The 15,048-nt window shown below is 54.6% G+C and overlaps 4 protein-coding genes and 1 non-coding gene across 5 annotated transcripts; 2 read left to right on the plus strand and 3 right to left on the minus strand.

Moving 5' to 3' along the window:
- Positions 1 to 774: 774 nt before the first annotated feature.
- On the plus strand, positions 775 to 2,663 carry BDP81DRAFT_417479 (IBR finger domain-containing protein). The gene is made up of 2 exons (XM_060589624.1): positions 775 to 2,063; positions 2,129 to 2,663. Exons 1-2 carry the CDS (start codon positions 995 to 997, stop codon positions 2,464 to 2,466), a joined length of 1,407 nt encoding a protein of 468 aa, XP_060449425.1. The 5' UTR covers positions 775 to 994; the 3' UTR covers positions 2,467 to 2,663.
- Positions 2,664 to 2,667: 4 nt separating this feature from the next.
- Positions 2,668 to 2,757, minus strand: BDP81DRAFT_t85. Its single transcript has one exon. It is a non-coding gene; the product is annotated as a tRNA-Phe (tRNA).
- Positions 2,758 to 3,183: 426 nt separating this feature from the next.
- Positions 3,184 to 5,475, minus strand: BDP81DRAFT_340683 (phosphomevalonate kinase). The gene is made up of 2 exons (XM_060586027.1): positions 4,845 to 5,475; positions 3,184 to 4,440 (listed from the first exon to the last, which is right to left on the minus strand). Exons 1-2 carry the CDS (start codon positions 5,126 to 5,128, stop codon positions 3,330 to 3,332), a joined length of 1,395 nt encoding a protein of 464 aa, XP_060449426.1. The 5' UTR covers positions 5,129 to 5,475; the 3' UTR covers positions 3,184 to 3,329.
- An 864-nt stretch (positions 5,476 to 6,339) lies between these two features.
- Positions 6,340 to 10,246, minus strand: BDP81DRAFT_123351 (pentatricopeptide repeat domain-containing protein). The gene is made up of 2 exons (XM_060581630.1): positions 10,150 to 10,246; positions 6,340 to 9,884 (listed from the first exon to the last, which is right to left on the minus strand). The coding sequence occupies exon 2, from the start codon at positions 9,855 to 9,857 to the stop codon at positions 6,360 to 6,362; it is 3,498 nt and encodes a 1,165-aa protein (XP_060449427.1). The 5' UTR covers positions 9,858 to 9,884; positions 10,150 to 10,246; the 3' UTR covers positions 6,340 to 6,359.
- Positions 10,247 to 11,077: 831 nt separating this feature from the next.
- On the plus strand, positions 11,078 to 11,772 carry BDP81DRAFT_417484 (uncharacterized protein). Its single transcript, XM_060589625.1, has one exon. The coding sequence runs from the start codon at positions 11,184 to 11,186 to the stop codon at positions 11,505 to 11,507; it is 324 nt and encodes a 107-aa protein (XP_060449428.1). The 5' UTR covers positions 11,078 to 11,183; the 3' UTR covers positions 11,508 to 11,772.
- The last annotated feature ends 3,276 nt before the right edge of the window (positions 11,773 to 15,048 follow it).

The raw sequence follows: 15,048 nt of genomic DNA on the forward strand, positions 1-15,048 counted from the left end.
CGATGAGTAAACCTGACAGAATATCGCTAAGTAATTCGACACGATGCTTCCAACTCCCGAACTGTGCCCTCTATCAAAGTATCGAAACTACGTTACGCTGATGGCAGTTAGATATATACAGGATTTCCCCTTGCCCGAGAAGGATCACACTACTGTCCTACCTTTCCTTGAGCGCTGAATTTTCCTGCCCTTCTTCTTTCTCCCTATGTTCGTCTGGATTACTGAAGTTCAATAGACAGGTGCATTTTGGCCGACTTTGCGACTGAATTCGGGACATCACGTATCTTGCGGCAAACTGGTAACTTGGACTATGTGCTTGAGACGGCGGCAGCACCGAAATTCGTGGAAAACTTAGGAAGAGGGCAAACTGAGAAAGATGCTCATCCAAAATCCACGGAATTTCACTTCTCCTAGCCTTCATTCACATGTTATCATACAATATCAAGCGCACTCACAAGCCCAGGGGCAAGCTCTCGAATGATGGGAGACACGGCGGCACAGCTTCAGAAAGGCACAAGAAAAGTCGACATCGGATACAAAGCTTCTACCATGATCGGCAAACTTCGCAATGGCCCTTGCGTATATTGAGGGGGTCAAGATTCACTGTGTGAGATCTGGCTCTAGCTATTGGATAGAAGCATTCAACGACACATTTGGATTGGACTTTCATGTCGGAGGCCCTCCACACCACATGCAACCTGACAACCAAACACACATCAGCAAATCAACAAAAGAACGCCTAGGCTTGCTTTTCCCACTGGTGTTATCATGCAACTCCCGCGGCCCCTCACCTATATTATCTTGTACTTTCTTCAAGAACTCACTCATCGATTACTTACCTGACCTCGGTCATGCACTCAATCCTCACCCGCCTCGCGGGTAGAGCATTCCCTCTGGATCTCGAGTTGGCTCAATCCGAGTCCATCGAACTACACAAAATACTAGAGGGAAGTTTCATGGTATCTCGCTTGTGGCATTTATCTGTTATAAACTGATGGGTTTCCTGGAAACCACACCCCAGCCTCCCATGCTGTGCTACGAGATCGACGACGAGTCGCTCCGTCTGGTCCTCCAGATGCAGTTGGAGGACTTGGAGAACATCAAGGAGAGTGGCAAGGGCAAGTGCCGAGTGGATCAGGTCTCTGATCTCGACTTGGCTGTCGATGCATACCATGCGGAGCTGGAGTCGCAAGCTGTACTCGCGGCGGATAGGTGTATATGCAAGAGCATGGCCAAAGCAAACCGATCCGATAGCCTCCTCATTATGATTCTCACGAAGCAGGAGAACCAGGCCACTCGCGACAGAGCGGCGGCTATTCGGCTAAGCGAGGGAGCCGCACTCGGCGACGATGTATCTCCAACGAATCCTCCCACCCTGTCAGAGGAGTCTTGCACAAATGAGGAAGATGAGATGTTTGTACGAAAACTCGAGTCCCTCTACGTCTCTGTTGACTATGGCGAGGACGACGACGAAGACGATGACGAAGAGCCAGAGTCTTCATTGTGGGCGGCCTCTAGGAAACAAAGCGATGCGGCAGCCATCAAATCAACCAGGCGGGAGAAGAAGACGACATGCGACAGTTGTTCGAATACCTACACCCTCAGCGCAGTCGCCCAGCTGCCATGCAAACACAACTACTGCCGCGACTGTCTGAGGACCCTCTTCGAGCTCTCCCTCACAGACGAGTCGCTTTTTCCGCCGAGATGCTGCAAATTGCCTATCCCTGTAGACCGAGGCAACGCCAGGGCCCTGCTGTCCTCGAAACTGGTGGGGGAGTTCCGGGCAAAGGAGATCGAGTTTTCGACGCCCAACAGGACGTACTGCCACAGACCGACCTGTTCCAGGTTCATCCCCATGGAGTTCATCAGAGCCGACGTTGGAACATGTCCGCAATGCCGCCACCAGACGTGCACCATGTGCAAGGGCGCCGAGCACGGGAACCAGGATTGCGCACAAGATACGTTGACACAGGCTCTTCTCGAGGTCGCCGCCGCCAACGGATGGCAGCGCTGCTTCTCGTGCCGCCGAATCGTGGAGCTCGATCACGGATGCTATCACATGAGTGAGTCTCTCATACTGCCCCCGATATAACAATGAGGATGGAGAATAGCTGAACAACAAAAATAGCCTGCCCCTGTGGATCCCAATTCTGCTACCTCTGTGGTCTGCAGTGGAAGACATGCACTTGTGAGCAGTGGAACGAGGAGCGACTCATCGCCCGCGCTAACGTGATTATGAACCGCGAGGCTGGCGCCATGCATTTGAACGCCGCGGCTAGAGCTCAGCGTGTCGAGCAAGAGGCGCTCAACCTCGTTCAGAACCACCAGTGCGCCCATAGCAGGTGGAGGAGCCGCAGTGGCGGTTTTCGGTGCGAGGAGTGCCATGACCGCCTGCCGTCCTTCATCTACGAATGCACCCAGTGTCACATCCACGCGTGTCGTAGGTGTCGACACAATCGATTGTGAAGTGCGATGTAGAAAAAAGAGTGGATTTGAGATTTTCCCAGAAAACTCTTGAAGGAACCCTCCCCCCTCTTGACATGATTTGGTTCAGGAGAAGAAGAGCTTCAAAGCTCAAACTAAGGTGGACAAAAAATGAGAGATCATGTGTATCCAGAGCCAATACAGACTCGCAAAAACGTAGATCGCCGAAATTGCAAAAGATGATGCGGCCAGTGTGGATTGAACACACGACCTTCAGATTAAGTGATTGAAGTTGACTTCAGTCTGACGCTCTCCCAACTGAGCTATGTCCGCCGCATTTGATTGATAATCGTTCGTGTGTCTCGGCGGCGTAAGAAGCGCACGAGCCCCCGGCGCACTCCAGCAGCTCTCCGTCGGTGCCGATCTCACGCGTCCGGTTATCGTGAGAGGTCCTTCGCGATCGCGCCGAGTCCTTTTTTATCGCGCTCCGAGGTAGTTAGGGACGAAGTTGCGCCCCAGGGTCCTTCTCAGCGCGGGTCTTGCAACCCTCCACCCTCTGGGGGCGACTTTGAGTTAGTAACGCCATAGGTTGCGATTGCCATATCCTCGCCCCGGCAAAGGTGAGCCTCCAGGTTTGATCTCACAATTCAAATCTGCCGTGGTATTTTTGGAGCGAGGTTGCGCCATGGAGATTATCTACAGCGGAGCTTCGGAAGCACATCGTCAGTTGAAAGTAAGATCAGGCGTTACCGTAGAGTTCAAGCAATGTACTTATTTGTGTATTGACCATCTCCTCGAACTTTCACATACGCTAGCTAATATCATACTCTTTTCTATGTTGTAGGCTCCTTGTTCGCTTTTTGTTTTCTTATCTTGAAGACTCGACCATCACAGACAGACACCCTTCAAGCCAACCACCCATCATACGTACTCAACTCCTCCCGCCTCACGCCCTCCATCTCCCCCTTCACACCCAACAACCGCACCCTCGCCCCCTTCTCCTTCCCCCACCCCTCCAAGAACTCCTCAACTCTCTTCTGCGTAGCCTCGTCACCCCTCATAATCAAAGCCACCGCATCGAACCCGCCCGCACCAGGCACGACCCCGCCCAACACGCCCTCGACACCCCCAAGCGCATCAAGCAGCTCCGTCTGCGACTCAGGCTCAATCGGAACACCGCTGCCCTTGCCCATAGCCCGAATCAACCCCCTCACATCCTCCACCGCACCGCCAACCTTGTCCGTCTCCCCATTCTTCAGCGCCGCCGCGAGAGCCTCATTCTTCCCCTGCAACTCATCCCACAACTGCTTACTCCCCTCGGCATCGGCCTTCCTCCACTCAAGCACCTTCTTCACCATACTCACCGTCTGACTCCCACAATCAACATCACACATACGAAGGCACACGCCCTCCGGCAACCCCGTCCCAGCCTTATCAACCTCAACATCCCACGCAAGCAACTCATCCACCTTCCTCACCAACGCCTCCGAGAACCCAGGGGACCCCGCGCCGCCGAGATCGGAGAGCAGAGAAGGCGAGAAGCGACGATACCGACAGCTCCCAAACACGGCCGCCGCAACATCGAACCCGGACCCGACTTTGCCCTGCGCAGCGCAGTGCGCCGCCTGCGCGAGGTTGTGGAGCGTGTGCTTCCCCGCCTCGGAGGTGATGTCGAAGAGCGAGGTGGGCAGGTGGTGCGTCAGCAGCGCGGCCGTCAGGGAGGTGACGAGCGCGGCGGAGGAGCCGAGCCCTGTCTTGTGCGCTTCGCCGATGGAGTGGGGGTACCGCGCGAAGCGGGCTCCCTTCTTTGCTGCGGGGACGGCGGTGCCGGAGACGGCCGAGTCCGGGTCGTTGGCTGCTGCGGAGGGGAGGGAGTAGTAGTCGTTGTCGGCGAGGATGATGAGGCGGGTGGAGGTGAGGGAGTGGCTTGGGCGCTGCTTGTTGATGCGGGCGATGTAGGTGAGGGCGTAGCTTAGGGTCGTTTCGACGAATGTGTTTGGGCTGATTTTGGAGCCGCTGGGAGAAGGTTAGTGATGAGATGAATGAGAGTGAGGTTGAGGGTGAGTGAGGGTGAGTAAGGCAATGAGATCTTGAGTGAGTATGCTTGCGAGACGTGAGGATGATGCTGGCCATAAGTGCAAAGATTGTGAGGCTCATTTGAAAGAGCGTTGTGTAGCAAAGCACAGCGGCCTTTCACCCAACTCAACACTCATCTGCCGCGCGATATCTCAGAAAATTGCCCCTCATCAACCACATCCCACCAAGCCCCGCACCAAACGCTTGAAGAACTTTGAGACACAATTCCCCTCAACACAGCCGGCGCGCCAACTCATGACCACCAACACAGCACACGGCAAAGAAACAAGTAGATACTGGGGAATTCTGATGGGGGAGACTGGTGGACGAAAAAGGTCACTTACACCTGCAGCTGCGTAACCGTAATCCCCCCATCCTCCGGCGCGAGATGGAACCCGTACCGCCACACAGCATCGACAAACTGCGGGCTCTCGACGACAATCTCGGTCAGGTGCACGCCCGGAATGGTGTGGATCTCGGCCGCCACGACGTTGATGCGGGCGCTGAGCCCAAAGACGAGGCCCGTGTAGGCCCGGTCCAGGACCAGGTAGCCGCCCGCCAGGAGGACCTTGCCGGGCGCCGAGACGGCTGTCGTCGTGGGGTTCGCGGTCACCGAGGAAGCCGTCATTGTCGGAGTTTTTTTTTTGGCCGCTTGTGTGTATATATGTCTTTCGGGGTTGAGTCCGGGTTTGTAGGGAGGATGTGGTAAGAGAGTGTATGTGAGATTGAGGTCTCAAATTGCAGGCCGAGGCAAAAAATATCTACGACTGTGAAACCTCGCCAATTGAAACTAAGCAGTTATGCAGCTCGTGGTAAACCAAGTTTGAGCGCGCTTGTAAATGCGGTACGGCTGTAAGATGAGGCACAGTGAGGGGTGGGTTGTGTGATGACGCAGGCGTGATGAAGGTGAGGTAGCTTGGTGGTTGAAAGTTTGGGATGCGAAGTCGCATCGTGGGAGAAGAACGGCTGTACAGTGCTAGTGGCACGTGCGAATTCGTTGATGCACCGACGTTGCACTGTAAATATCTTAGGTTCCGTCCCAACGAGGAGCTTCACATTGTCGCCAAAGCTGGCACACTCGAAACGGTAACCTGAGCTCCAGCTTCAGCGGTCAGACTCCCCAAACTTGTGACGACATGCCTACTGTAGATAAGAGTCCAAGTATAAGTTTGGAGAACCATCACGAACCATCATGAAGCGAGGTTACCTACCACACATTGAATCCAGTCCATCACTGTCAACTTCACACAAGGCAGGCCAAATTGTTTGAACAGTCGGCAAATCTTATTTTTTGGATGCTGCCGGTAATATACATACAGCAGGATCACATGCCCTCATGACATGTCGTCGTAAACCGACCGCCCCAGTACCCTATCCGTCCATTCATGATCCTCTATGCTGCGTTGGGCTTCTATCCGGCGCCCTCTTTTCTATACTATGCTTGAGTGGGGTTGTGTCTATAGTTTGGGCCATTGGCCGTCATCGCTCGCTTTCCGATAAAAAGCCCCGTGAACGGGTGCTCAGTCGCCGTGACCCTTTTGCTTCCGACAAACGCCGTACCCTCCCAGTATCCCGATTATGGGGGTATGAATTCGACTTCCGGTTCAAACTCCAAATTCCAAATCCAGTTGACAGAATGAAATGCTTTCGGCGCACTGCCGTAAAACAGACTGGCCGCCGATCCTGGCCAGACACCCTCAGTCCACCTACTTCAAAACACAACGGGGTATCAAGCAACGCGGTAGATGAGGGCAGTTACAAAGGAAATGTGTTCATCGGAGGAACGCGCAGAGCAGCTGCTCAATGCGCATTCCGATGATTTGACGCACAGGATAGACGAGACAGGTGTGGGAGCAAGCTCAGTTGTGTGCAAAAGCTTCCTCGCCACCGCCACCGCCAAGAAGCTCCAGCACCTTGTTAACAACGGCGCTGGGGTAGCCACGGCAGAGCATCTCTCCAACAACACCCTTGGCCTTCTCGCGTTCCTCGACAGCGAGGTAAGCACGAGTCATGGCCTCGTATGTGCTGGGCTCACGCTTCTCATGACCGACAGAGTCGTAGATGGCTTGGGCTTTCTCAATCTGCTTCTCAGCGGCCCAGCCGTGGATCAGCGTGTTGGCGATGTAAGGAGTCATCTCAACACCTCGTCGGCGCATCTGGCCAAGGATAGCCTCGGTGTCAGCGACCTTGTGGTTGGCAACCATGGCCTCGAACAGTGCTTGGAAGAGGCTGGCGTTGGCAGTAACAGCTCGGTCAGCCATGACAGAGTCGAAGACCTTGCGGGCACCCTCCACGTCGTGGAGGTTGCAGCCACGGGCGTGGATGAGAGCAGCAAAGTGGACGGCTTCAGGCTTCTGACCGGAGGTGCGGATGGCCTCGAGGACCTTCTCAGCAGCAGCCATATCAACAGGCTCGAGGGTAGCGTGGGTGTCAACAAGAAGCTTGTAAGTATGAGCAGTGGGGGCGATTCCCTTGACCATCATGCGATCGTAGTAGGCAAGAACCTTCGCCTTATCGCGCTTGGTGGTCAGGAAGAACTGCATCATGCTGTTGTACGGAGCAGGACGGGCCTTGTAGTTGGGCATGGCCTCCATCTCATCGAAGAGCTCTTCCGCAAACTTCTCGTCACTGACACGGCAGAGAGCGTTGACAATGGTACCGTAGGTGACCGAAGTAGGCTTGATTCCCAGAGCGCGCATCTCAGCGAAGTAGAACAGGCAGTCGTCGATACGACGAGCCTTGCCCAACTTGCCAATCAAAGCATTGTAGAGGAAAGAGCTGGGCTCGACGCCCTCGGCCTTGGCACGGTGGAAGATCTTCACAGCCTCGGAAGCCTCGTCGAAAGTTTTGGCAGATTCTTTGAGGGTGGTGATGTACAGACCAAAGGTGTTGGCGGAGGGGGCGGCTCCCATGGCGAGCAGCTCCTGGTGGTACTGCTCAGCCATCTGGCGGTGACCAATGGTGAGGCAGGCGCCAACCATGGCATCCAGGATGGAAGACCAGCCGTAGCGAACAACAGCGTACTGGGGCAGCAGGGGAACATCAGTGCGAGCCATGGCGAGAATGTCGTTGCAGAGCTCCATCTTGCCCTCGCGGGAAGCAGCGGAGATCAGCTTGGCGTAGGTGATGTAGCGAGGGTGACGGCCGGCACGACGCATGTTGCGGAAGCGACCAAGAGCATCGTGAAGTCTGGGACCCTTGCGACCGTGAGAACCCTCGAGCTCATCAGAGATCAATGAAGATCCCTTGAAGTCGGTGTTGTGCGCGTATGGGTCGAAAGAATCCTCAAAGCTAGAGACAGTGGCTGATGTGGTGAAGGGAGAGGCGGAAAGGTTCTGGGAAGACAGCTCGCGAGGGTCGGTGATGCCACGGCTGCTCATGAACTGGTGAACAAAGTCAACACCCTCCTCGATCTCGTCGGCAGACTCCGGGTTGGCGGCACGAATGCGCTGGAACATGAGCTCCGACTCGGCCAGACCCTCGGCAACTTGACCAGATCCAATCATCGCAATGGCGTACATTGCAGTGGGCTCGATGAGCGCCGGGGTGACCGGGGTCTCAGGAGCACACAGAACGTGCCAGTAGCGAGCTGCGGAGGCAACATCGCCTTGGCGAACGCTCAAAGCAAGGAGGGCCATGGCAGGGGTGGCAATCTGGTGGAAATTAATGGGCAGGTTGGCAAAAGCAGCAACGGCGGTGTGCTTGTCGCCGTGGTCGGCAGCGCGAGTAGCAAGGCTGCTCATGGGATCCGCCCTGACCTCAGCCTCAACAACTTGGGCCCAGCGAAGGGCCTCGTTGAAAATGCCGCGGTCAGTGAAAGCCTTGACCATGCCAGAGCTGACAATTGCATCCTTGATGTCGCCTGCGCGGACACCGTACTCCTTAATGATCTTCTCGTAGAACTTCATCGCACCATCAACCTTGTCGGAGATGATGTAGGCGTGAATGACAGCAGCGTACACTTCAGCGTCCAACCGGTCGTTCAGGGTAGGCTCGCCGTTATCGTTAGCAACTGCGAGGTCTTTGTACTCGTTGTAGCACTCGACAGCGCTAACGAGGTCGCCAGAAGTCGCGAAAGCGTTGATCATGCTGGGGAACATGGCGGCGAAGGGGGTGACGCGGTTCAACTCCATGTGCTCGTACAAGCGAAGCATGTCGGTAACACGCCCGGCTTGAGCACAAGCAGAGATGAGCTGGTGGTATGACTCAGCCGAGTAAGACGCTCTCTGAGTGAGAACCGACTTCTCAAACATGTCCATGGCAAGATCGAGCCTGTCATCCTCGGAAAGAATGGCATGCTCGAGCTCGTGAGAAGCAAACATGAACTTGCCGGGCTCGTCCATGCCACCGAAACGCACTAGCTTGTCGTGGAGAGTCTTCTTCAAAGAGGCAACCTCGAGGGATCGGGCAGCAAGGAGACCAACAAGGATGTTGTAGGTATCGCTGTCCGGCACGATCTTACGGCGGAGCATGTCAGCGTAGACATCCAGGGCCTTGGTGACCATCTCATTCTTGGCGGTGGGCAGGTGGATCGCGGCAACCAACAAGGCATTGTAGGCGCTCGCGATGGGCTGCACGCCAGCGACGAGCATGGCCTCGAAGACGGCCGGAATCTCAGCGTAGCGGCCATCTTCAGAGAGCTTGTGAAGGTGGTCGGCGTAGACCTGAGATTGAGGGTCGAAAGGGGGCGTGGCCGTTCGTGCTACGCTGACGGGAGTCCGTGATCTGTCGATTGCTGGGGACTGGTACGAGCGAGCTGCGGAGCCATTGTGGGATGCAGATCGAATAGAGTGCTCAGAAGCCTCTTCCAAAGCTTCCAGACGATTCCTGAATTCGATTTCTTTCTCGAGTGCTTCGTCAATCTGTGCCAAAGCGGCCTGTGCCTCTAATGGAATTGGCGATGTTTCTCCATCTTGAGCGGCGGCGTGCTCCTCGGCATCGTGGATCTTTGACTCGCCAACAAGAATGGAAGCTGGTGAAGGCTTCCACTCAATCTGGCGCTGGAACTGGAACTGAGTCCATTCCTTGTCGAGATCCTCTTCGGAGGCCTGCTGCTCCTGCAGCGCCTCGAAGTAGGCGTCTAAGCTTCCATGCTTAAGCTTCTCGTCGAGCTTCTCGTGGTGGTGCTGGGGGAGACCAGCACTTGTCCGCTCGGCGGTGTGGAAAGCGGACTGAAGCTGGAGAGACTGAAGGCGACCGAAGCGGTTGGTGTTCCGGCGCGCAAATGAAGGTCGGTTTTGTGTGTTGAGGATGGGATGTGTGGCAGCTACGACGGACTGGGCGTAACCGTGGGTGAATGACTTTGCGAATCCTTGACGGATGAAATTCTGGTAGAGGGAGGAGTAGATGGTGGGCATTTAGAAGACGCGGCGGAGGGGGAAATTCTGTATGGCAAGGGATGTTTAGTTTGCGATTTCCTTTGGACTTGATGCTGCATAAACGGTGATCGACAAGATTTGCGCTGTGCTTTCCGTGTGTTCAGATGACACATGGGTTTTTTTTCCCTCTGTTTCTTGGAGGAAGCTGCGCGCAGTTGGGGATGTTTTGACAAAGCCAAAAAAAAAAAAAAAAAAAAAAAGCCGGGCGAACGGGGATAACGGCATTGTCGACTCAGACAGCCGCCGGGGTCATTGAGTGGTGACGACTTACATAGGGAAATGTGAAGAGTCCGTTGCAGGTTCATTTGACAGCACTGTAGCCGCCAAATAAACGCGCGATCTGATTAAAAAAAAAAAAAAAAAAAAAAGGGTTATTGGATTGGGTATTGAGAAGCAAGAAGAGAGAGGGAAGCAAGATGATGACGGGAGGGGGCCTGAGGTAGAAGTATTAGTCTGAGGCGCCGATAGATTTGGTGACTACCCGTACGGATACTGCCACTGCGTACCAAATGTCTAGGTATGGTGGCCGCAAGGTGAGAAAAAAAAAGAGGTGCAGGGTATACCGATCGGTAGGGAGGTGGGAGTGGGAAATGGGCCTGGGAATGGAAAATGGGAGAGAACGGGAGCGCGTTTGAGATCGGATGGAGAGTCGATGAGGCGTACTACAGCCGATGCAAGTCACTTTTTCGTGATTTACAGTGTGAAAGTTGCGGCTGTCATTGTGGTAGGTACTTTGATGCCTCTGCCACCTCAGCTGGAGCTAATACGGATCGTCCACCGGCCACGGCTCTCGATTCCCTCCTTCGCCCGTCACGGCTGTCTCTTTCAGACTCTGGAAGGAATGGAGAATGGAACAGAAGGGGGGCCAGCTACGGGCACGCTAGACAAGGGCGAGTGGCAGGCCAGGGGAAAGGAAGCAAGGCGAAGGCGAGGGACTTTGCATTGAGTCTCACTGGCAGTCAGTCAGTCTGGCATTGAGGGAACCTGGAGGAGAGACAGACGAGACTCGAGAGAACTTGGAAAAACACACACAAGAATATGCGCAAAAGACTGGGGAACTTGTTCGCGTGGATTCGGAGCTCTCGCATGGACTGTGCCGGCCTCGTCCAGTCATGTTGCGCGCTGGCGGGAGAGGTGCGGGTACGTGACGGCCAAGGGTGGATTCGGGAACTTTAATTACTAAGGCCGTTGTGTCCGTCCGGGCGAGTAGCTCCTTCCAGCTTTCCAAGGGCTCCAATGTTCTTTCGGTGACTTGTTGCTGCCATTTTCTATGGGTGGATACATTGTGGCTACTTCTTGATATTAATGACTCAGGCAGCAAACCCCGAACTGTTTGCGACCTCTGAGTGGCTGGCCACGCTCTCTAGCCTCGTTTTGCTGTGGCTCACTCCCTTGTTCGTACTTGGGTATCCGGACCAAGCATTGAAAAAGCAATGCTGGGTGATTGGAATGGGCCCTGACACTGACAGTACATCTACGGAGCTACCTATGATCTGGCACTCTAGCTACGACGTCGAGACAGAGACTGAGAAAGGGGATAGACAGAAAGGAAGGTGGCCTCAACGTCCAATTCTTCCCGAGATCTGCCTCTTCCTTCCATTGACCTGTGCCTTGGAAGTTGACAGGTGACGACGTGTAAAAATACGGAATGAGATGAAGTCGGAGACGGGACGGATACGTATAGTATACGCTCCGGGGCCGACTAAGCGTGTCATAGGTGTTCGTACGGATACTGGAGGTGTCGAAGGCGCAAAAGATACTTAGCTGTCGCGAGTTTGAAAAGCCCGTTCGGTCACAAGTTCATTCTGGGCCCCTCACCTCCCTCGGCTTTCCAAAATGGTTCCCGCAGCGAGATGACGACTCTGACCTGCCGCCTGAGGACGCGAGATTGATTGATCATCGCTGCGCATCAAAAGAGGCCCAGCTATATTCGTACTAAGAAACGGTCTAAAGCTGCGCTGGAGCGTCAACTTGTCCAACGCCCGAACGCACACGACTACCAAAAACACGGGGAAATTTGGGGCTTGCATCCCAGGGGCAGGCCAAAGGGGGCCTCCCAGGGCTCACGAGTCCAGGCGATCGCCAAATCAGGCCGATGACTCTTTGATGTCTTCCACCCAATGGCCCCCCTTCTGCGAGAAGAAACCGGCACCAGTACACTGGATTGCGTGGGGCCGCTTCAAGGCTGGAGACGTTTTGAACTTTTTGACAGAAATGCATGTGGTCCATCTCCAATGTTTCCCTGGGGCTGTCCAATTGACATGAGTTTGTCCGGATGGAAGGTACGGGATACCTGCTCCTCCCCTGGCTGAGCCAAGTTGGAAGGTCGTGGACGCGAATAGATGGTGCACGGGCTATGGCCAATCAGAGGCGGTGTAATGCTGGGAGAAGCCGGAAGGCGCGGGATGGTCGGGGAGCCCTTCCTGCCTCCACTTGGGAGCCACTCAGGGAAGGACAAAGTGCTCAGTTCCGTCCTGTCGGGAAGCTGCCTCCAGCTCCGCCTTTCCATTCCGTTCCCACCCATTGCTGTGTTTCGCCCGCCACTGGCTGCACAACTCTGCACCGTCCACACTTGCCCCCCCCTGCTCCGGTACTTCCCCGCCGGTAGCGTCTGCTAGTCGTACCCATTGGTGATTCACCACCAAATTCCCATCCTCGCACGCATTTTTTTCAACACCAAATCCATTATCCAGGGGCCATGATAGCTGAGGCGGACCCTTTGCTCAGCTCCCATCGTCTCCTATTTTCTATATCGATGATCGTGGCTGGAGTTATCACTCAATGGTAAGACTGCCACAGCTGGCCAGCTACAACCTCTGGATAGCAGGAACCTCTTACCTGTGATCAGACATTGCCAACAACGCTCCCCCAGCCACAACCGTTGACTTCAGGTGAAGTGAGGGTTGGCACCAAGCTATGGATCGCCGCCGCCAGCAACACGAGCGGAAGAAGAAACAACATACTACGGAGTACGAGCCAGCATCAAATTTCGACCCTTTTTTCGCATTTCCAAATTCCCCTCCTTGCAACCCCTGGTTTGACTCCTTTTCTGAGAGTCTGAGACCCAGCCTGCTACGGATACGTAGTTTTCTATCCCATGCCTGCCCGTCGCCCATCCCTTGCATCCGCGGACGAATGGCGGCGCGCCCAAACTGACAATGTAATCTGCCCCTCCAAGTCCCCGTGGACCCTTTGCTTCAAGGGCCACTTACCGCATTTCTTTGAATCTCGAACACGGCCCGGAGATGGCGATAAGATCTTCATTGCCAATTGTCTCGTCAACTGGCAGCGGGAGCCATATTGGGCCAAAAAGTCAAACTGGCCTAGCGGTGTGAAAGCTCATCGGATTCCCTGTCGTTACTATGGCAGACGTTGTCAATGTCGTGCCCTAACAGACGCGACGCGTCGAGACAATCGAGAAACCGAGAAATCGAGATGCCCCGGGAACCCCTCCTCCGCAATTGGCGAGGCACGCACACACAACCGGCAGCATTTTCCAGGCATCTATCCGTAGCAGACAGCCTGTTAACCGTGGTCAAGCACCTAAATTTCCCGCAACCCGTGGGGGCGCCTCATAACCTTTCACATCACGAGGCCATTCCTCCACGAAAAAGAGCCGCCATCAATTCTGCGGCACGGCGCAGAGCCACAGTCTCACAGATCCTAAAACAGGATCTCGGTCAGGCACAAGCTTCCCGCCAGACATGGATGACCATGGATGATGTGCGCCGCAAAGCGCAGGTACTCGCCGTTGGAACCCTTTAGGCTCCGAAGGCTCACGAACGCAGGCACGTCAGACTCGGAGGAACGGGCTTCTGGTTGAGCCGGCTTACCTCCGCCACTGCGGACTGAACGAGAGGTTATCCCCGTGCCTCCATCATGTCCTCTGTTTGCCGACCGCCGCCGACGGGTTAGAGATACAGTAGCGGCGCTACCCTCCCGCTGGTCCTGTTCCCGTTTGTGCCCTGGTCACGTCTGATGCCGTCACCACGGTTCGACCAGGGGATTTGCGGCTTATTCATCACCCGCCCCTAATGCGCTGCAACCTGCGCCCGTCCGGGGATTTCACCTCCGCCTGTCACCGAGATGTGTCGGCTCGGGACCTCGGTGTGGGCTGTGGAGGATCGACGCCCGTACCCAGTCCAGCGGACTCCAGCCCAAGTCTTGACATGGTGACATGTCGACTTCACGCTTTCCCACGTGGGGCGCAGCGTGCAAATTTCATAACGTGCGAGCGGTGCCGTGCAGAACTAGCATCAGGGAAGACGCATTGCGCTATTCATTACGCAGCATCCCGACTTGGATCGTCTTTCGTTTGCAGTTTGCACATGTCTGTTTGCCACAGGTCCACTGTGGACTTAACAAAGTGGCTCCGAGATGGAAAGCCGATCATCTCGGACTACGGATACGCGTGGTGTTGCACGATGCATCAGGGATCATGCAAGGCTGAGCTTGCTGCATTGAACGACACACGCGACCCCCCTGGGCTACTGACAGGTGACAAACGCAATCACAAACTACACACCATATTGAGTATCTGCAGAGTTGCAATTCCCTTGCTGACATGGGAAATGAAGTTGCAAGTCTGTCCTCTGCACCTATTCCCGCCGCTTACAACGACCAAACGCTCCAGGGCATGACTCCACGTAACAATCTCGAACCATCTGTCATTTCCCACTATAAAGGCATCTGACTTAAATCTAGGAATGGTGGTCTGTATATCGCGTAAGAGTACACCATCATCTCGCGGCTTGCTAGTAGAGTGAAGTAAAAGTAGACCTTCTATGACGAGGTTCTTCTGCGTGAGATGCTTCGGACTATCTAGTCAAGTGATGCGAGCAGAGCTTCACTGAAATATCACAAATAACACCGTATAATTATGCCCTTGTTGTATAATCGGTCACATCAGAAGACGCGGTGCTATCATCGTGCTCCGTAAGTGGTGTTCTCTTGCATGCTGATAGCTATTCGAGAACATTAGATGCTGACATGGGAGCAAGTTCCTTCACAATGGTAGTATTTCCAGATCAACTTTTTAGATTGGTGGAGAGGATAGGTCAAGTCTATGAAGAGTCGACAGACTGGCTATGTCAGCTTTGAACTTTTTTCTGCCATTAGTTTTGTGCATAATGGTAATCTTGGTATTGCAGTGTTTTAGGTATATCGTAAT

The sequence above is a fragment of the Colletotrichum phormii genome (assembly GCF_030913505.1).
Source record: "Colletotrichum phormii strain CBS 102054 chromosome Unknown BDP81scaffold_3, whole genome shotgun sequence".
NCBI lineage: Eukaryota > Fungi > Ascomycota > Sordariomycetes > Glomerellales > Glomerellaceae > Colletotrichum > Colletotrichum phormii.